The sequence below is a fragment of the Fusarium falciforme genome, chromosome 8 (assembly GCF_026873545.1).
Source record: "Fusarium falciforme chromosome 8, complete sequence".
Taxonomy (NCBI): Eukaryota; Fungi; Ascomycota; class Sordariomycetes; order Hypocreales; family Nectriaceae; genus Fusarium; species Fusarium falciforme.
Window position 1 is genome coordinate 1,471,310 of NC_070551.1, and position 20,835 is coordinate 1,492,144.

A 20,835-nucleotide genomic window follows, 5' to 3' on the forward strand; every position below is an offset into this window, starting at 1 on the left:
AGGGGACCTGAGGGGCGGGCGGGCACCGGGGAGTGGAGCTGCGAGAAGCCGGCGTCAGAAAAAAAAAAAAGAGGATCTTTTTCATCAGCGACAGCTCCCTCACATGATGGAGCCATCCATTGTACGAATACGGATCCGTTACGGTACAAGAGACTCTGGTCTAGCGAATCGGGGACCACGTTGAGTTTTCTCGTTCATTGACTGGATCACCGTCTCTGAAACTCCGTTGCTACCTCGATATTGCCGCGTCTCACTCAGCTAGAGCTCTGCTCGGGGACCCTGATGCTCCTTCAACTCGAATTCCCCGCTCGGAAGCCGAGAACCGCCTCCCACAGCAACCGTCAATCCCCGGCCGCCGTTGGAGGCTGGGGGCCAATCGACCTTCCTGTTGAGCTAGGTGCTGATCATCTCAAACCGACCGCCTTTCTTGATGCTACGTTGTGCCTGTCCAGCATGGCACAAGCTGAATGGCCACACAAGAGAGACAACAAGCAGCTTGACCATCACGCATGCCGTTGTAGATTGGCCAGAGACAAGCAACATGCTCCCTTCAAGTTGCCATTCATAAGACACATAAAAGCCAGACAAGCATTGTCTTGGTTATCCAATATTCGTACTTTTTAGTTGATCTGCCTTCAAGCATTTCAAGCTTGTTTCTTAGGCATCACTCATGAACCTCCTGTCGATCATCAACAAGAGGCCAGAACCAGGTATCCTCCCCTCCACATCTCGGCATCACCAGCAACATCAGGTCTGTCCATCATGTGCTCATCAAGTGCTCCTCTCTTTCTCAACGCTGTAAATCTAGACCAGCACTCAATTATATTCCACATTGCCCGGAACGCCGCCAATGCAAACCATCACTGAGCGTCTCGTATCCCTGAAATCCCTCGAGACACCGTGAACCCCTTCGAGCCCCCGTCCTCCGTCTATTTCGGCAACAGGTTCTCCCTCACCGCAAACATCTTGGCACTGACGTTGGCCGTGAAGCCGTCCACCTGCTTGCTGTACTGCTCCACCTGCTTCGCGTTCAGCATACCCTCCAGCCGGCTGGGCTCCTGGGGAAGCTTGAACAGCCGCTGCCACTCATCCTCGGGCAGGAGAGACTGCTTGGCCGCGGCCCGCTGGGCGTTCTCAGCCTTGCGCTTGGTCTGCCATTGTGTGATCTTGGCCTGCTCACGGCCGAGCTGTCGCTGGTAGAACTGGAAGTTGTTGAGGTCGGTGTAGTGCGACTCGATGCTCTCGAGCAGGAGATCGCAGGTCTTCTCGAGGAAGGGGTCGATCGCAAGGTCGAGAGTATCGATGGAGGGGTACAGCGGGGGCTTGACACCGTCCCGCTCGAGGTCGGCGAGCGACGAAGGCTGCTCAATATCGCCGCTGACGGGAGCGGAGGGGATCTGGTGGAGGAAGGTGGTGAGGAGGTGCGAGTTGTGGACGTTGATGGGGACCTCGGCGAGGATGTCCTTGAAGGAGAGCTTGGTCTTTTGCAGGCTATTTTCGGTCAGCACCTATTCCCAAAGTCATGCTCCGACATCGCCTTACTTCTCGGTGGTGAACTTGTTCTCCTTGTAAGCGTTCATGAACGCGGGGGTGAGGCGGAACGCCCGCAGGGTCAGGTTGCCCTGGGAGCTCTTGCTGGCGTCGTAGACGAGGGCGACGGTGTTCTCGTTGTCCTTCTGGTAGTGGAACTGGTTCTCGATGAAGCTCAGGTTGACAAAGTTGCCCATGGTCGCGCTCGTGTACCAGCCGACGTTGTTCGCATCCACGTTGACCTCCTTAAGGTGTCGGATCATCTCGTTCTGGTAGGCGATGTTGGCCTTCTGTCGGGGAGCAGCAGCGGCGAGTGCCGAGGCGTCGTTCTGGTGGCCATCGGTGGTAGCGGGGTCGACGGTCGGGAAAGGGAACGTGTTGGTGATCTCCAGAAGCTCGTCCCGGTCCATACCCACGATCGAGCCGGTGGCGATAGAAGGGAAGGCCGAGGAGCAGTGCTTGGCAATCTTCATGATGACCTACACAGCGACACAGGTCAATTCTGCCTCCTCGCAACTCCTAGAGGGGGGCTCGAGGTGGGGCATTTCAACTCACCAGAGCCTCGACCTGGACGGCCTGGAAAGGCGCATCTTTGGGAGCGTCACCCATTTTGGCAGAAATTCAGGAAGAGATATTCACGGGGCCGCGAGTGACGGATAGAGGTTCGGCGCTACGATCGTGAGTGGGCGGGTGGTGTTGCAAGGCCTTGGGGCGCTGGATGTGGGAATATCGAAACTTTTCGCATACCGATTTGTGGGCGTTGTGGGATGAGGGCGGTGAAGTGCGGCAGATTATATATCCCGCGATGGACTTGACGAGCTTAACAACTGCATCATATCGCCATCAACTACAGTTCATCAGGCATCAAGATTTACTCATTTTCCGAACCAGCATATTATTTCTCATTTGACGGATACCAAATGCTTCTTCCTTGTCATGGCAAATCCGTGTACTTCCTGCATAGTCCCCACCTCGCTAATCATCAACCTCACTCAGAACCTAGCCCTTCCTCTCAACATTCAAGCATCATCAACCGTTACTAGTTTATCAAATCTAAAAACGCATTTTATCTTTTCTAAACCGTCTATCATAGCTCATTCCCCATGCCGCATATACATCAATTTTCCAACAAACGCCTTGTGACCTTTTCCGACCCATCCCATCCCTTGTGTATCATGCTCGCCCTCTCATGCTAAACCAAAGCTCCTTAACCCCGGATATCAGACCTCATCTAATCTTAATATGAGCACCAGAACCCGCCCTCACTCTATGTCGCTTCCAGCGCCCGCCGTAGCGCCCGTTGTCGCGCCAGGATATCACTCCTCCCATGGGATAATCTCCCATGACTCGACATTATCCCGAATAATGAGTCTGTGCTGATCAATCCTCCAGAATGCGTACATGGCACGAGTAGCTCCCGCTGCCTTTCGGTGAGCCGGTCCGGTACCACCCTTCTTGGCATCTTCTCTCGTCCTCCAGATGCAAGTCGCCAAGTTTGCCAACTCAGAGTCTGGCTCTCCGAACCAGTATCTAGTCACTGTTAGCGAAAGATCACCATGAACACGAGAAATTCGGCTTACTTGAGGAATCCGCCGCTTGCCACAGCCTCAGCGTGGGCAGCTTTGTCGAGTCGACCGAGATCAGCGTACTCGGTGGTCTTCTTGATTCGGGACCGGAAAGCGACGATGTAGAAAGAGGTTTCCTTGAACCCCTTTCCTGACTCGACAGCAAGACGCTTCACCTCCTCAAGCACCTCGGGCCAGTTGAAAGAGTCGACATAAGGTGCCGTTGCATAGTCATCACGAAGAACTCGGAACCGGCTCAAGGCGCGGGCAAGGAGCTCATTCTCGTGGTTCAAGGTGTCCAGGTCAAGCAGATGTTCCTGCTCAGTGTATGGGGATTGGATCAAATATCGACCATGAGGGGCGAGTTCCGGGCTGATCTCTCTCACGTCGATTTGTGTGCTGGTCTTTTCAAACACGCCGAGTTCCGCTCCGGGAGCCGTCTGGATGTCAACGGACGCCATTGTGGCTTAGCAACGGCTTGGAAGATGATTATGCTGGATGACCTTGGAGTTCTAGTCAAGCAGTACAAGCTTGGCAGGGAGATATACAGTCCAGGAGGCAATTGGGGGATGAAAATGGGAACTGCTACGACCACCACCACAACCCCAACAGCGAGCCATTGGCCTTTTATTGTCACACCAAGCCCCTTCCTACGGGCTCTTAGGCCATCGAACCTGGAATAACGTGCTAGATGACACCATCTGGGGAAACGAGAAACCAGCACGTGTGGGTCGGTGAAGAGTGTCAAAGGAAGGGTCTTCTCTCGGCAACCACTTGTTAGTGCGGGTGGTCGGGCGTGTCGGAATCACTGACAGACAAGCCTCCGGCCGAGCCCGGCGGAATTTGCAGCCCTGAGTCAGTTGGGCTTCTGTCTCCAACATGGAAGGGTTTTCCAAAAATGGGTCACAGAGCCAAAAGGGTTCTTCTAGCCGCCTTGGATTTCCTCAATGGCTTGGAAAAAGTCTGTCTTGGGGACTTTAGATGCGGCTCCGGGATCTCGCTTTGTACCAATGACGCGAGACAGCGAGATGATGATACGCCGCACCGTGATGCAGCGAGCCGGGGTAAAAATCGACAATCTACAGCTTCACCGCTAGAAGCAATGATAACGTTTCCTCCCCCGGTCTCGGCAGCCCCAAGACAACGCCGAGCCGGAAGTGAAAAGGGTTTCTACAGGTGTTGGAACTTGGATGCCAGGGGCATAAGATGCAAGACTAGCGCAGGCCAGGATGCGGCACTGACATGTGCGCCAGACGCTAAAATGGCGACAGCTCACACAAACCCGCAGACAGAAACAGCATGGATGCTGGATATAAAAAATCATCAAGGTGTGTCTTATCTGGGGTAGGGCGTATATATACATGCGTTCGGCTCCGGGTGATACGAGTGTAACGCTACAGGCGGTGACGGGGAGGCTAGGAAGCTTCTTTCGGACTGTCGCACACGCTGTTTCAAGCAAGGCGTCAAAAGCCACGAGAATGTCGACATGCCGAGATCTTCTTTGTTGACCTCATTGTCAGCGATATACCAGAACATGCCGTCATGTCTGTTTTTACTCAAGCCTCTGCAGCTTCTCATCTATTGCTGACTGGATGGTCTAATATCATGCAATTGGCCCTGTCTCAATCATCATCTCATCTCTCACGGCTCCCCAGCTTCCTCCCCATCAGACTTCCTCCTCTTCAACCACACCTTGGCCATCTCGTACGTCCCCAGATATAACCCACTCCCCAGCATCGTCCACCCCGATCGCAGAGCCGCACCCCGGAAGAATCCCCGCACTCCCCTCTCCCGGTACACCTCCTGCGTCACCGTCCACGCCCCCTTTTTCGCCCTCTTGCCCGCCATCTTGGCCGCGACTTCATTCCCTTCGCTCCCGGCACTCAGCATCATCCTCGTCTTGACCACATCACTCGGTGTCGTCAGGAAGGCTGCTACTGATCCCGCGCCTCCCGCGCTTAACCCCGTCACAAGCCCCGTCTCGACCAGGGTGGGCTCCGGGGCGTCGTCACCGCGGGATTCCCAGACCCGTGCGCGCATATGCTCAAAGATGGGAAACTGAAGTGCTGTGAATGGAAGGTTGCGCGCGACGAGGGCCGCGTAGCCTGTAAAGAGGCGCCGTGATGCCCCGGTCCCGGCGAGCTGACGGAACGCCTGTAAAGACGTTGACGACCCCTTGCCTGAAGTCTCGCCCCGTAGCATTTGGGCGTTTTGCTTGATGACTTCTGCAGGGGCGAGGACTAGACAAGACGCCATCTCTGCAATTGCCGAAGCGGATGAGTGTACTAAAGGTTCTGGCAGTGACGTTGATTTGCCAATGACTTGTTTCGCACTCTCGTATGTCGAGAAGAATAGACCAGCTGGGAACATGAGCAACCCTGCCTTTTGCCAATCTCTGTGAATACTGACCTGCTGGGAGTGTAGCAAGCACTACACTTCCAATGCCTTGGTAAAGACCCCGCCAAACGGGCGCCTTCTTCGTCGAACTGGCAGCATATGTTTGGATGTAGTCTTGGCTCTGGTATCGAGTCTTGAGTGTGTCAAGAGGATAGACCAACAGGTCAACCGTGAACGCTGCAACAGCACCAGCCTTGAAATTGATGTTAGAGAGCTATATCCATTGAGATAGGTAGAAACTTGCCGCATATATCTCCATAATTTTTCAGGTATAATTCTATGAAATGAAGCATCATGAAGAATTTCTTCCCGATCTCCGGCGCCAAGATGCAACAAGTCAAGTAGTTGCTTCGAGTTGGTGATGTCATGACCATTGGGTCCCACGTGCGGATGACTGCTGGAGCTACCCTGCATTTTCCACCTTCACATTCAAGGCATTCAATGGACATACAATTCTCGGGTTAACAATGTATCATAGCGACCCAATTTGGAAATCAGGGAATTTCGGAAACTTGAAGATTAGGTAGCACCTGATAGTTTTCATATAGAACAGCAATATTCCCAAAATTCAACAAACAAAGTTGATTGCAACCTTGGCAACCCCCAATAAGCACAGAGTCGCATTGGATTGCGACCAATACTATATCCCAATCCTAGGACAAACCTACTTCAACATACTTGTTTTGAAGTTTACAGTCATATCTACCTAATAAAGCCATTGGGTTAATTATGTGTGGCATGAGCACCAATACAACTTGTCGATTAACCATCCTGACTGCATCATGGGTTCTTTGATCTGGGCCAGGAGGTAGACATCGGCAAGCCAACAGCCAATAGTGAATCGGGACCGTAACATCTGGAACTCAGTATAGTCTGTAGCGTAGGAGTACTTCCGAAACTCCCCATAATCGTATCTGAACTCGAATGTGCTTTTAATATTAAAAACATATAGGCAACCCGACTTGCGCCGTCATGTATACAACCCCGTAAATCAATCAACCGCGACGCACTCCCTGCTGTCTATCATTTGACTCCAAAACATCCCAAGTTCCCAATCGCAGTGTGCTTGCGTGCCCGCCTCTATGAGCTGTTCCCATCTCTATCATAAACCCGCTCCCGGAAATAAAATAAAGATAAAAATTACAACTTGCTCTTCAAGCCCGCTGAAGTCTCATTAACCACAGCTACCACGACGCAAATGTCATCGACCTTGCCGCCGTGCCAGTTCTCGTTGGGATAATACTTGTGAACCTCTTTCGCAAAGGGTCCGTCGAGTTTCGTATTGACACTGGCTCGCTTCGCGGCTGTCACGATTTCGGTCGCGAGTAAACTCTGAAGGGTCAGTGTCCTTTCCTTCTTTTCCTCGGACGCCTCGGGGAGCTGAACTAGAGGTTCCAGAGCATCAGCTACACGGACACCCCCGGCTTCAGTCATAACCCAGGCACCGCTCCGAACCAGAACTCGGCTGGCAATCCGAAGAATATCCTGATTAAAAAGGTTGTCGAGAACACCATCAGTCGCAAAGACGAGGACATCGCCATGTCGGAGCGAGTGCTGTGTAACATCCGCATCTCGGGGCAAGTCGCTTAACTGAGCACCGCCAAAAGCTGCCATGCGAGCGGCAACGCTCGGAGGGACGAGTGATAATTGGAACGGAGTGTTGAAAGCGTGTGTCTGGGGTTCCGAATAGGTATGGACAGCGTTCAGACGAAGCTGTAAGAAACCGGAATCACCGAGGTTCGCCACGTCCAGGTTTCCGTCTGCTCCAGCAATAGCAACACACGCAGTGCTACCACCTGCCCGAAGGCTGCGGTCCTCGCAAATCGCATCGTATCCCTTTTGCATCAGCTTCCTTGCTGTCAAGGGAGGATCAGCCTCCGCCTTGTGCTCGTGAGCAGCCACTGCCATGTGGTCGCAGAAGCCATGAGAAAAGTCGGCAGGATCGACACCCGAATCCACCCAGCCTCCAACACCATCTGCAACGCCAAACGCTACTGAGCCTGAATCATTGATCCGGCTGACAAAGAAGGCATCGTGTCCGGACTCGGGACGAGCGGAAGGGCGACGGTTCCGCGGGGGCTGAATTCGATTATACGGGTTGAAGTGGAAAACGTGGGTGGAAGGATCGTAGGGTCTGTCTTTGGCGATAAAGGAGGAGGCAATATGGTAAGAGAATCTTGGTGCGTCGGCTGATGTGGAGTAAAGTTTCGATCGCAAGCATGAGGCCATAGCGCAGAGCGGCCGGGTTCGAAATCGCGAGCAGGGCTGCCAGGAAGCTGAAAGAAAGTTAGTATGAGTGACCGAGTAGAAACACATGGGCTCCCGTCTGCGACGGACCTTTAGCAGTAAGTAGCGATTGCCAGGAAGCCGCAGCAACTCGGTTGCAAGGCGCGGCCATGAAGGGCTAGAAGAGTGGATCGTCGAGGACAAGAATTGTTGCGAGAGATAACTTCAAGAGAGAAGATTGTCGAGCGAAGAGTCAAGTCGGTTTAAAGCGGTAGGCAATTACAGAGAAGACATCTTTTCGAAGGGATCAAGAAAAAAATTATTGGTGTTGGAGGGAGTTGGCTCCTCAGAAGTGGGATCGCGAACGGAGAAATAAAGTTGTTGGGTCTCCGATATCTAATCTAATTCTTTTTGGAAGGCAAGCCCCTCCAGTGCCCTGTCCCTTCGAGAAGGAGAAGCCACGGTGCACGCACGACTGCTGCAGCGCGCTCGAGTCCTCATTTGGAAGGAGGCAGCTGAGGCTGTGCGATGGGGCTGAACGGCAAAGCCACAGATTGAAAATTATTTCGATTTCCATTTTCCCCGGAAACTCATGTCCGGCTGAGCCGGATTATCTGTTTCTCCCCGGTCCATCCGCCTTTCACGAGCACCTGCTTCCGATCCCGACCGAGTGTGCCGTCGAAATTGATTTCAACACCCTTGCTCTGATTGGTCCACGGCAAGCGCAAGTCTCCATTCCGTAAAGCAATAGCCGAGGGAAGGTTTGCTTCCCAATTCATGACGACGAGAAACCTGGATACGCCACCCCTTGTGAACATCGACAATTCAACTTCAACGGAGGGGATTGAACGGCTTTTCTTCCTGTCAATTCCTCGGCCACAGCTCAGATTCCACCTCACGAAGATTGACTGTCCTTCTCCTCCGGTCCCAATCCCGATTTCATCATCATGGCCGCCCTCCGATCCTCTTCTCGAATTGTCGGCGCCGTCTCAAGGACGGCTGCCCTTCGACCCGGAGCTGTCTTCTCTCGCTCCATGGCCTCGGTCGGTGAGGCTCCTCAGGAGCCCAAGCCCAACATGAAGTCCTTCCAGATCTATCGATGGAACCCCGATACCCCCAGCGAGAAGCCCCGTCTCCAGACCTACACCCTGGACCTCAACAAGACCGGACCTATGATTCTCGATGCCCTCATCCGCATCAAGAACGAGCTCGACCCTACCGTGACTTTCCGACGAAGTTGCCGTGAGGGTATCTGTGGTAGCTGCGCCATGAACATCAATGGCCAGAACACCCTTGCCTGCCTGTGTATGACTCCCCGCCATTGTCGCGTGCGAGGTATTATTCAATTGAGAGCAAAGTGCTGACGCTCCCGACCAGGCCGAATTCCTGCCGAGTCTTCATCTGATGTCAAGATCTACCCTCTTCCTCACACCTACGTCGTCAAGGATCTCGTCCCCGACTTGACGCACTTTTACAAGCAGTACAAGAGTATCAAGCCCTACCTCCAGCGCGATACCCCTGCCGAGGATGTACGGCCCCCTTTCTTCCTCATTGACATTGACGTGTACTGACAGAGTCAACAGGGACGTGAGTACCGACAGACCAAGGAGGACCGCCGCAAGCTCGACGGTCTTTACGAGTGCATTCTCTGCGCCTGCTGCTCTACCTCGTGCCCGTCTTACTGGTGGAACTCTGAGGAGTACCTCGGACCCGCCATCCTGCTCCAGTCTTACCGATGGCTCGCCGACTCTCGAGATGAGCGCAAAGCCGAGCGCAAGAACAACCTCGAGAACTCGATGAGCCTGTACCGTTGCCACACCATTCTCAACTGCACCCGAGCCTGCCCCAAGGGTCTCAACCCTGGTAAGGCGATTGCCGAGATCAAGAAGCAGATGGCTCTCGGCAACTAAGAACCCCAAAAGCGAATTTGTCGCGGAACGAACATGATGATTTGAGGCGGAGGTGAAGTTAAGGGTTACCGCAGATGGAATACTGCGTGTGATGCTACAAGGATTGTAACCCTGTGTATAGGCTAGATGGGCGGGAGTTTCACGCTGTGTTCTGATAGCAAACTTGGCAATACTATTTTCTTGGATGTTCATCCCTCGGGGCCTTCTTGACACATTGCTCATGAGTTTGCTTTTCATTGTTTTGTTTTCATTTCTTGTTGCTAATCACTCAATTCATTCCAGTCTGGAACCGAGACACGGGACACGAGACGATCACGCCAAAACGCTGCGCCGAACACCCCACAAGCAGACCGTCCTGCCCAAATACCAAGGAGCTTCACTCGGGCCCTCAATTGGGCTGACTCTGCCCTACCGACCTTTGAATCACCGATCCTGGGAATTGTCCTGGTATTCAAAGACTTATGATATTATTTCTCATTTCCATCTCTTATATAGCTCATCGTTAGGCTATAAAGTGAATGCTCTTTATTTGGCTTAACTGAGCGCGGCCGCGTGCCCGGGTAGTTTGACTGCTAATCACAATTCGAACGGCTGCAGATAGACTTTCACGGGGACCCAACCCTTCGCGACCGTGTACGAACCTGTTTCTGTTCATCGGAGTTAGCTCCGAAATCCCCAAGGGCGGGCCTGGGGCCGGCATTGTACTCACCATCATACCACCTAATGAAATAAGTCGCATCTCCCAAGGGTACTGCGACCCATCCGGGGTGCTCTCCTTTGGCGCCCCAGAACAGCTCCTTCATGCCGTTCTTACCCTCGGTAAACCAGAACTCGTTCCACGAATAGGTGTCTGGGGTGTATATATCGGTGTCGTTTTCTGGTCGAAAACGGTTTGGGTACAAGATATCCTTGAGGTGCATGTTGCCCTGCCATCCGAGAAGGCTTAGGCCGTGGAATAGTTCGTCTCCGGGGCGGGTGTCGAAGAAGACCAAGTTGTCGGACTTCTTCCCGGGCATGATGTCGTGGATTAGGATGGGCTCTCGCTCGGTGCCAAATATCCCGACATTGCCCTCTACGTCACAGGACAGGTAATTGTCGTCGATGTCTTTAACGTCGCCGTGCCTGTGTCGTGTTAGTCCATCTGCCAGGGCGGTTCGTACGGCTTCTTACGTCGTGACCATGAGGCGGTATTTAGTCGGCTCGGGGATTTGATGTACCGGATCGGCGGCAATGACGGTGCCTAGGAGAAATGAAGCTGATAGGAACGAATGCCACTTCATCTTGGTATCTTTATGCTTGATCTGCTGGTTTGACTGGAAAGGTTCGAGAGTATTGCGCGATGGAAAGAAAAAGGACACATGCAGAAAGCAAACGACGGAAGAAATTGAAGAAGAACTGTTGTTGAAAGTATATTTCGCCTACAGCCCGACAACTGCCCGACCCAACAAGTTGACTCTGATGATGTTGTAGAGTGGGTAAAGTACATTGAAGTCTTTTTAAATACCACGACTGAATAATGGAAGGACTTGTATAAAAAGGTCAAACAATAGAAAAATATCATTATAATTTTAAACCGCTAATAAACTTCTATGTATTGTTCAGTTTGTTCTCATATCTTACTGCTGGACTTTGATCAGGGCAAGATGATGCCTTTGTTCCCCTTGATCACCATGACAGCCATATCATGCGGGAGTGTTGATCACTACGAGGGAAGAAACGTGCGGCAGGGGTTAGAAAAATATCCCTGCTTGCTTCGATAATGCCCCTTCCATTAAGCTCGTGATTGAGTGTTTGCCCCGCGTTTTGGTAATTGATGAAGGCAGTGTGATTGAAAGGTTTGGTGTTTGACTTTGTGCGTCGGTTTCGCCCAAGCAGACCATGAAGGCTCTCAATATATACTCATCGGTATCTCTTCAAGTTTTTTACGTTAGAAGGGGCTTAGGCTAGGGAGGGGAAAATAATTGAAGGCTGGGCAGAGTTCTTACAAGATCCCTCTTGACCAATTCTTTGATCTTATGCTGAGACTTATTAAAGTCGCTTCCTTACCAAAGAACTACGTATGAAAATACGTAGGCACTCGGATGGACTATCAATATAAGCCACATAAATAATTTGCTAGTCAAACATTCGTTGTCCTGCTGAAGAGATCGAGATGGTGCCAAGTTGACTAGCTGTGAATAGAGCTTGTGGGTAGAGCTTGGAATAAATATCGATGGAGGCACACATTTCCACTTCATTGAAGAATTCGCCAGCCAAGCTCGAGCAGCCAAACGCAATACTAACATTGCTAACCAAGGACACCCATTGTTAGCTTGGCCTAGCGATGCCGCCTCTCAACTCAGGTAACCGTGACTTGGTGTCTAATGCGGCCTTATTTCAACCGACAAGATCCTGGCTCTCCCGGTATTTTTGAGACTGCATTGCTCAGTTCATAAGGGCCGAGGTAGGTTAAAAATATCTTTAATTTATTATATGATTCTACCCACTTCTGCTGAACCGCTGTTGCCGTGTCTCATAATCGTACGTGGGAACTGACAAGGGTCTCCACGGCATGCACTGCAGCAACACACATGAACAAAGACAATGTCAGTGTTCCGTAGCCAAACATATCATGATCTCACTCTGTAATCTATTCATTTCAAAAGTACTTTTGCACAAGAGCCGCTGACGTTATCCCAAACAGCACATCCTTATTAAACTGAGAACCCCCATGACGCAGCTGTGTCTTTAAGCCCCTCCATCGGGCTATTTGCAGCGCCCTCAAGCCGTTGACCCAGTACCTGCAGGCTTCAGGTCACATCTTTGTGATTTGCCGTGTTATACGGCCCGTGACGTCGCATCGTGGTCCATTGCACCTCTCATTGGGCCGTCGGTACTCGACCGGGAATGCTTACACCTCGTATACTGCCATGTTGCTTCTGAGCATCAAAGTCTTTTTGACTGACGATCATCTGCAAGCGCGACCGACTGCGGAGTTGTATTACATCCCGCAGTGTCTTGCTGCGGATGTCGCGGCGGCCGACCGACCGGTGATGCAGTATATATTAAACAGACAGGATCCCGCACAATGTGACAATGGTGCAATTCATAAATTGACAAGTTCTCTACGACACAATGCTTTCCAACGCTCTCTTCCTTGTTGCCAGTCTCGCTGGACTCGTTGCGGCCTCGCCGTATCCTCCATGTGAGCACCAGACCATCTGCATCGATGCCATCAACACATGTGGTATTAAATACGGAGCGTGAGTGGTCCTTACCTCTTAGAAAAAGATCCACAGAATACTGACACGAACTATAGCTGTTACGATGTATGCTCTCCCAAAGACTCTCCTACGGCTCCTCCTTGCCCGGCAACATCTACATCGGTCGAGTACCCGGAAATCACAGCCGATTAAGCAGTAGATAACGAGAGAGTTGTCTGGGTCAGGGATGAGCAAATGCTGTAGTAGCACATCAGTCGTACGAGGGCTATGGACGGTTTCTCTTAGATGGCCAACAATGGTATTTTATATGACCGACCACGCGTCTATATCACCAAGAATAGCCAAACCAGTTACTTATCCCCCAATGCATCTTCTGTATAGTACTCAGCGCTACCGCTTCTAAAACTAGTAGTATGCGTTGCCAGGCGTGCTTGTGCTTGTACTCCGTGCATAATCGGCCGCAGATCCTGGGAACGCACCAACTGGAGCCGAGGGACTTCCTCTGATCTCATCATCCGAACTCAAGTCATCAACGAAGCCATCATCTTCCTCTGGGGGAGCTCGCATGGCTTCTAGTACATCCCTGTCAAGGGAAGGCGGCTCATACGGCTTGATGGTGTGAATCTCACGCCCTGATGGCATCTTGCTCAGGAGGGTGTTGATGGGAGGGATGGCTTGCGTGTTCATCTGTTCTTGTCAGAAAATGCCTCCGTATTTAGCATGAGGCTGCTTACCGTATCGTTGATCTTGTTCCACTTGGCATCGAGCATCTCCAAGATGCGTGTTTCCTCCAGCTTGCCTGCATCAGCTCCCCATGCAGCCTCCTTATCCACCCGTCGATCCTCTCGCTTCTCCGTTATATCCTTCTTGAACCGGCTGAAGCTGAGGCCCTTTTTGTGATCCTTCACCTCAACGCCCAACTCTGAAAGGCCGGCGCGAACCCATCCGATGCCTTCAGCCGTCTGCCCTCCCAGCTCGGCATCAATACCGAAGAACCGACAAGCGCGGGCTCGGCATGTTCGGCGAAGATCCTCCAGGTACTTTAGTAGCCCGCTGTTGATCTTGTGAGATCCTGAGCCGGCTGAGCTGCATAGGGAAGATGCCTTGGCAGCATGTTCTGACGCTGCCAAGCATAGACGGGCGTAAAGGTGAGCGCGGACCTTTGGGATATCTGGTGCTTTGAACATCCATTCCTTGTCATTCTTGTTCCTGTCTTGAGCTACAATCGCTGGGTATGGATCATCTTTGAGAACAGCGAGCAAAGTTGCTTCCGCCAAGGCCAGGCATGAGAGGGCTCGGGCTGTACCAGGTGAGACGTCGGCGCATGGCGGGCTCGTTGTGATGTGTTCTCCCCGCCCAGCAAGATAGTCGTACACAGAAGCGGCCTCCAAAAGTGACTTTGTCGCTGAAGTGATTGCACTCGTCCTGCCTTGTGCGCCGAGAAACTCGCCATTGGTCGAATAGAGGGGCTGTAAAGCAGATCGGGCAGTCAGGACATGCGAGAAGCCCAACGTTGAGAGAACAAAGAATATCTCATATTCCAGAGATGAAACCTTGACTCGAGCCCTCTCACGTCCCGGAACAATATCACCTGATAGCGTCGGTCTCCATTCGATGGCCGGGGATGTCTTGAGAACGATGCTGATGAACTCCCCGTTGGGCAGGTTTCTGCTGCTCAAGCCATCATCTACAGCGAGAAGGTAGGGTATATACCCGTTGAGACTCGATATGGCCGTGTTGAGGTTCGAGATCTGAGAGCTAGGAGGAAGTCTCTTGTGCTTCTTGAGCGTATCTCGAACCACCCCGCGATATGTGCTGGCGTTGAGGGGCAGCGAGGGATGTGAGTCGGAGCTGAAGCTGGATGAGAAGGAGAAGGCGGATGTCGTCGGGAGGACAAAGGGGAAAGGCATCTTATACTAGACGAGAGCTTGAGGGTATAAAATGAGATTTAGATGTTGTAGCAAGGGAAAACATGGGGATTCTGTGACGCAACAGGCTTGCCAAGCTCTTGGAAGCATCGCCATACTGTGCAGAAAGCAGACAGATTGACACTGTACCACAGCACTGACGTCTGCCGCCGGGGTTTCACCGGAATTCGGAGCTCCTTTTCAGGGCCAAGGTCGAGTTCTAGAAGCTCCACCAAAATTTCCGGGGTTTGCAGGCTGTCATCTTAAACACCACGCAAGCAGGTCCCGCCCGCCGCCCTCTCTCCTTTCAACACCAAGGGAGCTCCATTGTGTGCTCTTGATGACGCTCGCTTCTCCCACGGATTCCTCGTTCCCGCGGTGACAATGGCTGGCCCTTCTCCGTCACCGCACAAACCTCGTCGCAGGACCAAGAAGACCGGCAATGGCGGCGACAGGCCGTCTCGCTCAGAGGCCCTGGTGAGGGCGCCTGCTTTTCCCCTTGCCGCGTTTCTCTGGCCGGCGCGCACTTCTTCGTCGCATTGGGAGGTGTTGCCCGTGATTCTCATGGTTGTTGGTCTGTTTAGATGGGCTGCTGGACTATGGGGATATTCTGGTGAGTAGCTTCCATCATACCATGACACGCGAGCATGTATGCTAACGTGGACTACCTCGCAGGTCACCGCAAGCCGCCCATGTTTGGAGACTACGAAGCGCAACGACACTGGATGGAGGTGACGACGCAACTCCCCGTCTCGCAGTGGTATTTCCACGATCTCCAGTGGTGGGGACTCGACTATCCTCCCCTGACCGCCTACCATAGCTGGGTTCTGGGCAAGATCGGAGCTCTCATCGACCCCTCGTGGTTCGCCCTCTTCGCCTCCCGAGGCAACGAGGACCCCAACCTCAAGATTTTTATGAGGGCGACTGTCATAATCTCGGAATACCTCATCTACGTCCCGGCCGCGATTGTCTTCGTGCGACGGTATAGTCGTCTCCAAGGGGTTGCCAACTGGAACGCCTGGCTTGCGCTCGTCGCCATTTTGATGCAGCCTTCGACTATCCTCATTGACCATGTCCACTTCCAATACAACACCGTCATGCTGGGTTTCGTGCTTGCCAGCATGTCTAGCATGATTGCCGAACGTTACAAGTGGGCTGCCGTCTTCTTCGTTGGGGCGCTGGGATTCAAGCAGATGGCTCTGTACTATGCCTTCAGCGTCTTTTCTTACCTGCTTGGACGATGCGTCTTCCCTCGGATCATCCCAACCAGACTCTTTGGCATTGCTCTCGTTACTATCATTTCCTTCGCCATTCTCTTATTGCCTCTGATCCTGGGTACTCTTCATGATGTGAAGCAGGGAATCGATCCATATGCGGAATCAGATGGAGCTCGACCACCTCTTCCTCTGTTCCCCCAACTTGCGGAAATCCTCGATACCAAGGCCTTCTACTACCCTCTCGTTGTGCAACTGGTCCAGATGATCCACCGAGTGTTCCCCTTTGCTCGTGGCTTGTTCGAGGACAAGGTTGCCAACTTCTGGTGTGCTGCCAACGTTGTCATCAAGCTCCGCCAGTGGCCAGCAGCTCTGCTTCAGAAGGTGGCCCTTGGCGCGACGCTTGCCTCTATTATCCCTCCCAACATTATCCTGTTCCTGCGGCCTCGAAAGACGACGTTGCCTCTGGCGTTTGCCGCCACGGCTTGGGGCTTCTTCCTGTTCAGCTACCAGGTTCATGAGAAGAGCATCCTGTTGCCGCTCATGCCAATGACCCTGCTCTTGGCTGGAAAGCAAGGTCTGAGCAAGGACACACGGGCTTGGGTTGGATTTGCCAACCTTTTGGGAGCCTGGACCATGTTCCCCTTGCTCAAGCGTGTTGACTTGAGAGTCCCATATGCAGTCTTGACCCTTCTTTGGTCATATCTGCTTGGTCTCCCACCTACCTCTTTGAGCGCCTATTTCCAGGAAGGCCAGGCCGCCTGGGCTCAATGGGCAACAGCTCTGCTCCATTGGATATTCTATGCCGCCATGGTGGGCTGGCATGTTGTTGACGCACTTGTTGTGCCCCCTGTCGACAAGCCGGACCTCTGGGTCGTTGCCAATGTCGGTATTGGAGCGGCTGGGTTCATCATCTGCTATCTTTGGTGTTTGTTGAAACTTGTTCAGGAATCTGATCTCTTTCCGACAAAGACGACCAAGAAGAGCAAGACGTCATAGAGTTGTAATATCAGACTAATAGTGTACATCATGTGAAGATAAATAAAAAGCTCGAAATAGAGTGCCCGTTGATATCAAGAGTTTTGAAAGTTAGCAAGGACGCCACCAACTTGAGCATGCTTGTCGTAACCCCACAGGGACGAGACTTTCGATTTCAAAAGCAATGGCGGATAGAAAAACTCTGCGCCGACCAATCAACCTGATTTTGATCTGCGAAATGTCTTGGCTTTATTTCTAGCTGGGCTCTAGAACTCAACGCGTGGATCGAGCTAATGATGCTCGTACAAGGCGAGAGAGAGCTTGTGGTGTTTATACCATGTGAGATCTAGACTCCTATTTAAGCTTATGCTCGCCCTCCTTCTCTCATGGCCTTCATGAGACACTTTCGCTTCATAACTTCTGGGAACCGAGGCTTCGAAATGCCCTCGTGTAAAGCCATTACAGTCGCCCTCGTGGCCCTTTCAGGCTTGGGAGCCAACGCTGGACCATGCATACCAAACACTTCGCGGACGCTATCATTGTCAAGTACTGCATCTTACAATAGCATGAGTCAAGGATTGTAATTGACTAAGACGGCAGCTGGATCGACAAGCTCTCGGAGCGGCACAACTCTCGGCAGTACCACTTCTGTAACGTTGACATCTACTTCAGATGTGTCGGTATCTGAGAGCTCGTCTACGACAGAGAGCATAAGCACGACAGTAAGCTCTACAGCAGTGGACAGTTGGACGACTTCTGAGAGTTCAACGATAGCTGAGAGCTCTACAACGGCAGGGGCCTCAACAACTTCAACAACACTTCTGAAATCTGCCCGACCGGCAACATGATATTGAACCCGAGCTTTGAAGAGCCGGATCCAAATGGTAACGGCATGACATTCTGGAGTTCCTTGGGAGGTTACTGGCAGTTGTTCAGTTGTCCAGCAAGGACCAAACGATTTCAAGACTAAAGACGGATCGAGGATGGCGTAGGTTTTCCCCTTTGGCTGTTTTCTAGACTATAGCTGACATTCCAATTAAACAGGTGTGCAACCATCGCGGGTCTCGGAGGAGGCCTCACGGCGATGCAGACCATTCAGGGACTCGATCCGACCAAGGAGTACTACCTCTCATATTCTGGCCGAGTCAACGTCGGGGCGGCCGTGGGGCCCGCAACATGCTACATCAGCGCTGCTGGTACAGGCGTCTCGCCGCCCAGACAGCAGATTGTCAATACGCCCGACTGGATCGATTACCGCATCGATCGCTTTAGGCCACTGGCCGATGGCTCCGTGGGGGCTGGTATCTCGTGCGCTGGAAGGAGCACTTGGGGTACGATTTGTCTGGATGCGTTCTCGTTGGTTCGTGCTTGCGACGGCTTGTGAGGATGAGATGTTGAGGAATAAGGGGGGAGAGGGATGGTGCATTAAGCTGGGGCGATATAACAAAAGCCCAACATAGCGTTTTCCAGGCCTTGTGATCATGCGATCAAGTGTTTGATTAAGACTGTAGCATTACAGCGGTCGAAAGTCAAGTTGTCAGCGACCCAGTTGAAGTCCAAGGTGACAGTTGACTTGATGCGGCACAAGGGATGCCTCCTATATGCCTTTATTACCAATGTCTCTGAACCAGACCTACAGCACAAATCTAAAGTTGGGGTTCTCGTGAGGGTTCTCGGAAGCACCAGCCAGCAGCAGATGAGTCGGCACGTCTGCGCTCGTCCAGTTAACTCCTTGAGCCTTGTTCCGAAGAGCATTCTGCCTCTGCATCCACAGTCTCATGAGAATAGTCACAATGATTGCAGCAGCCAGGAAAGAATAATTGGTCACCAAGGCAGGGATGTACTTTGGCGCGCTGTCGGGAGTAAAGACGTTGCTCGAGACGAGGCCGGCTGCGTTGCCGAAGAAGGTGATGAAGGCAATGTTGCTGTTTGAGATTAGCATGAGAGATACTCAAGAGTTGATAGAAGGGACTTGCAATGCGCGCCTGTCTTCGGAGAGAACGTTGTTTTGATGCCACGAGTGAAACACGATAGATGGAGTGAAGCAACCGCCAACAATGAGAAAGACTGCAAAGTAGGCGACGCCGATATGGCTCTCGACATCAATCGAGGCAATAATGATGAAGCCGATACAAGACTATAGGTATATTAGTAAATAGTTCAATAATGATTTATCCTGAACTCACCAGTGTGAAGGCTGAGAGCAAGTGATATGTTCGCTCACGGAAGTAATCCGAGCTGATGGCAGTGCTAAAGAGAAGCACGGCAGACACCATGTAAGGAGCAACAGTGTACAGGTTGGTCTTGACAGCCGAGTAGCCCTTTATTTGGGTTAGATGGAGTATTTCGTAGGTTCTTCAATGTCACTCACCAGCTTGGCAACAATAAGAGGCGTAAAGTTTCCGACAGATGCATTGGTGACCCCGAAGCAGAAGGCGATAAACGCCCAGGCCCAGAGCTTCCAGTCTCTCAAGGGGGCAAAGAAGTCGCGGATCTGGAACTTGGATCCCACAGCTTGAGAGGCATCGCGGAGGCATCGGAGGCGGCAGATTTCTCGCTCCCGGTTTGTAAGGAATGAGGACTCCTCGTGAGGGGGGTGAGGTAAAAAGATTCTGGATGTGTCAGTTTAAAGATCCTCATATATAATCACAACTTGGTTATGATAGGCAATGGGGATAGAAACATACAGAGCAATCAACCCAATCATGATTGTCAGAGCACCCTCGACCAGATAAAGGTACTGCCAGCCATGAAGCGAGCCATCAATCTGGAACAGGCCGAAAGCGATCAAACCAGAGAAGGCTCCCGAAAAGGTCTGACTACCATAGAACAGGGCGATTCTCTTGGCCAACTCGTCTCTCTTGTACCATTGGGTCAGGTAGAAGACACCGCCAACTCCGAAGCCAGCTTCTGCCATACCCAAGAGAATTCGGAGTGCAGCCAGACCGGCAAAGTTCTTGCATGCTGGTGAGAGAATCACGGTGGTTCCCCAGAAGAGAAGGTAGCAGGGCAGTGTCCACCTGGCTGAGAGCTTGCGGGTGAGCATGTTTGCTGGCACAGTCAAGCTATTGATACGGTCAACATTGCACCTTGAACAAAGAAAGCTTATACCTACGCGCAGTATGGGACGTAAAACACAGAGACGAGAATGTTGTATTCATATTTGGTGAACCCGAGATCGACATCAATACCATCAGTCTTGGCAGCACCCAAGTTGTTTCGATCCAGAGCACTAAGATGAAGTTAGAATTGAGATAGCAACAGACCCAAAGATGAAACTTACTTGAACAAGTACATGAAGAAAAGTAGAGGCAGGACCCGGAGATCAATCTTTCGGACAACCCTCCTCTCCTCCTCAGGGTCGATCGAAGGTTCCTCGTGGACGTCGACATGAGGTTTCACGCCTCCTTCTTCGAGGACGTCTGATACCACTACAGGGTCTGATAGATCCTTGGAAGAAGCCATTGTTGAGTTTGCTTAACGATGATCTCGACACTGCCATACTGTGCAAGCTGTTCATGACATCCTATATATGCACCTGTCGAACGGTTCGACACCAAAGAACATGGGATGAGACTAGGTGAATCATGCTAATACCGGCCCTCTATTACGCCATCTCTACCCAGTCGTTAAAGACTCGCTTCCCCCCGCTGCTGGACCAGGTTACATGGTATAGATCAACGGGGTTCCCAACGAACTGGGCTCACTCCTATCTAAACAGGGAATAACACGGCCCTGCCCAAGTGGATACGCGCGCCTAGTCTTGCCGTATCACTGCTAGCATAGGATTCACGTCCTAGATGGATTGTCTAAGCGAGGGATATGGAGTCGTTGACTTATCGCTCGTCATTGGGTCCCCGGAATTTGAAGATATTCGGATCCATGCATGCGCGGAAATAAGTTTA

At 51.9% G+C, this 20,835-nt stretch overlaps 8 protein-coding genes and 1 pseudogene across 9 annotated transcripts, besides 1 other annotated feature; 2 read left to right on the forward strand and 7 right to left on the reverse strand.

Moving 5' to 3' along the window:
- Nucleotides 1-929: 929 nt before the first annotated feature.
- NCS54_01028700 (Eukaryotic translation initiation factor 3 subunit H) lies at nucleotides 930-2,139 on the reverse strand (the record flags this gene model as incomplete). The annotated part of the gene is made up of 3 exons (XM_053155602.1): nucleotides 930-1,491; nucleotides 1,543-2,009; nucleotides 2,086-2,139. 3 exons carry the CDS (start codon nucleotides 2,137-2,139, stop codon nucleotides 930-932), a joined length of 1,083 nt encoding a protein of 360 aa, XP_053011577.1.
- A 707-nt stretch (nucleotides 2,140-2,846) lies between these two features.
- Nucleotides 2,847-3,556, reverse strand: NCS54_01028800 (Hypothetical protein; the record flags this gene model as incomplete). The annotated part of the gene is made up of 2 exons (XM_053155603.1): nucleotides 2,847-3,060; nucleotides 3,111-3,556. The coding sequence occupies 2 exons, from the start codon at nucleotides 3,554-3,556 to the stop codon at nucleotides 2,847-2,849; spliced, it is 660 nt and encodes a 219-aa protein (XP_053011578.1).
- A 1,180-nt stretch (nucleotides 3,557-4,736) lies between these two features.
- NCS54_01028900 lies at nucleotides 4,737-5,706 on the reverse strand (annotated as a pseudogene). Its single transcript has 2 exons — nucleotides 5,505-5,706; nucleotides 4,737-5,455 (listed from the first exon to the last, which is right to left on the reverse strand).
- Nucleotides 4,737-5,706: a sequence feature.
- A 926-nt stretch (nucleotides 5,707-6,632) lies between these two features.
- On the reverse strand, nucleotides 6,633-7,890 carry NCS54_01029000 (Protein phosphatase; the record flags this gene model as incomplete). The annotated part of the gene is made up of 2 exons (XM_053155604.1): nucleotides 6,633-7,768; nucleotides 7,830-7,890. 2 exons carry the CDS (start codon nucleotides 7,888-7,890, stop codon nucleotides 6,633-6,635), a joined length of 1,197 nt encoding a protein of 398 aa, XP_053011579.1.
- Nucleotides 7,891-8,665: 775 nt separating this feature from the next.
- NCS54_01029100 (Succinate dehydrogenase [ubiquinone] iron-sulfur subunit, mitochondrial) lies at nucleotides 8,666-9,628 on the forward strand (the record flags this gene model as incomplete). The annotated part of the gene is made up of 3 exons (XM_053155605.1): nucleotides 8,666-9,023; nucleotides 9,096-9,247; nucleotides 9,302-9,628. The coding sequence occupies 3 exons, from the start codon at nucleotides 8,666-8,668 to the stop codon at nucleotides 9,626-9,628; spliced, it is 837 nt and encodes a 278-aa protein (XP_053011580.1).
- Nucleotides 9,629-10,204: 576 nt separating this feature from the next.
- NCS54_01029200 (Hypothetical protein) lies at nucleotides 10,205-10,908 on the reverse strand (the record flags this gene model as incomplete). The annotated part of the gene is made up of 3 exons (XM_053155606.1): nucleotides 10,205-10,275; nucleotides 10,338-10,750; nucleotides 10,799-10,908. The coding sequence occupies 3 exons, from the start codon at nucleotides 10,906-10,908 to the stop codon at nucleotides 10,205-10,207; spliced, it is 594 nt and encodes a 197-aa protein (XP_053011581.1).
- A 2,328-nt stretch (nucleotides 10,909-13,236) lies between these two features.
- On the reverse strand, nucleotides 13,237-14,741 carry NCS54_01029300 (PH-response regulator protein palC; the record flags this gene model as incomplete). Its single annotated transcript, XM_053155607.1, has 2 exons — nucleotides 13,237-13,518; nucleotides 13,566-14,741. The coding sequence occupies 2 exons, from the start codon at nucleotides 14,739-14,741 to the stop codon at nucleotides 13,237-13,239; spliced, it is 1,458 nt and encodes a 485-aa protein (XP_053011582.1).
- Nucleotides 14,742-15,122: 381 nt separating this feature from the next.
- NCS54_01029400 (Alpha-1,3-glucosyltransferase) lies at nucleotides 15,123-16,951 on the forward strand (the record flags this gene model as incomplete). Its single annotated transcript, XM_053155608.1, has 2 exons — nucleotides 15,123-15,351; nucleotides 15,414-16,951. The coding sequence occupies 2 exons, from the start codon at nucleotides 15,123-15,125 to the stop codon at nucleotides 16,949-16,951; spliced, it is 1,767 nt and encodes a 588-aa protein (XP_053011583.1).
- Nucleotides 16,952-18,563: 1,612 nt separating this feature from the next.
- Nucleotides 18,564-20,395, reverse strand: NCS54_01029500 (MFS domain-containing protein; the record flags this gene model as incomplete). The annotated part of the gene is made up of 7 exons (XM_053155609.1): nucleotides 18,564-18,855; nucleotides 18,907-19,067; nucleotides 19,117-19,251; nucleotides 19,302-19,542; nucleotides 19,618-19,995; nucleotides 20,046-20,162; nucleotides 20,214-20,395. The coding sequence occupies 7 exons, from the start codon at nucleotides 20,393-20,395 to the stop codon at nucleotides 18,564-18,566; spliced, it is 1,506 nt and encodes a 501-aa protein (XP_053011584.1).
- Between the last annotated feature and the right edge of the window lie 440 nt (nucleotides 20,396-20,835).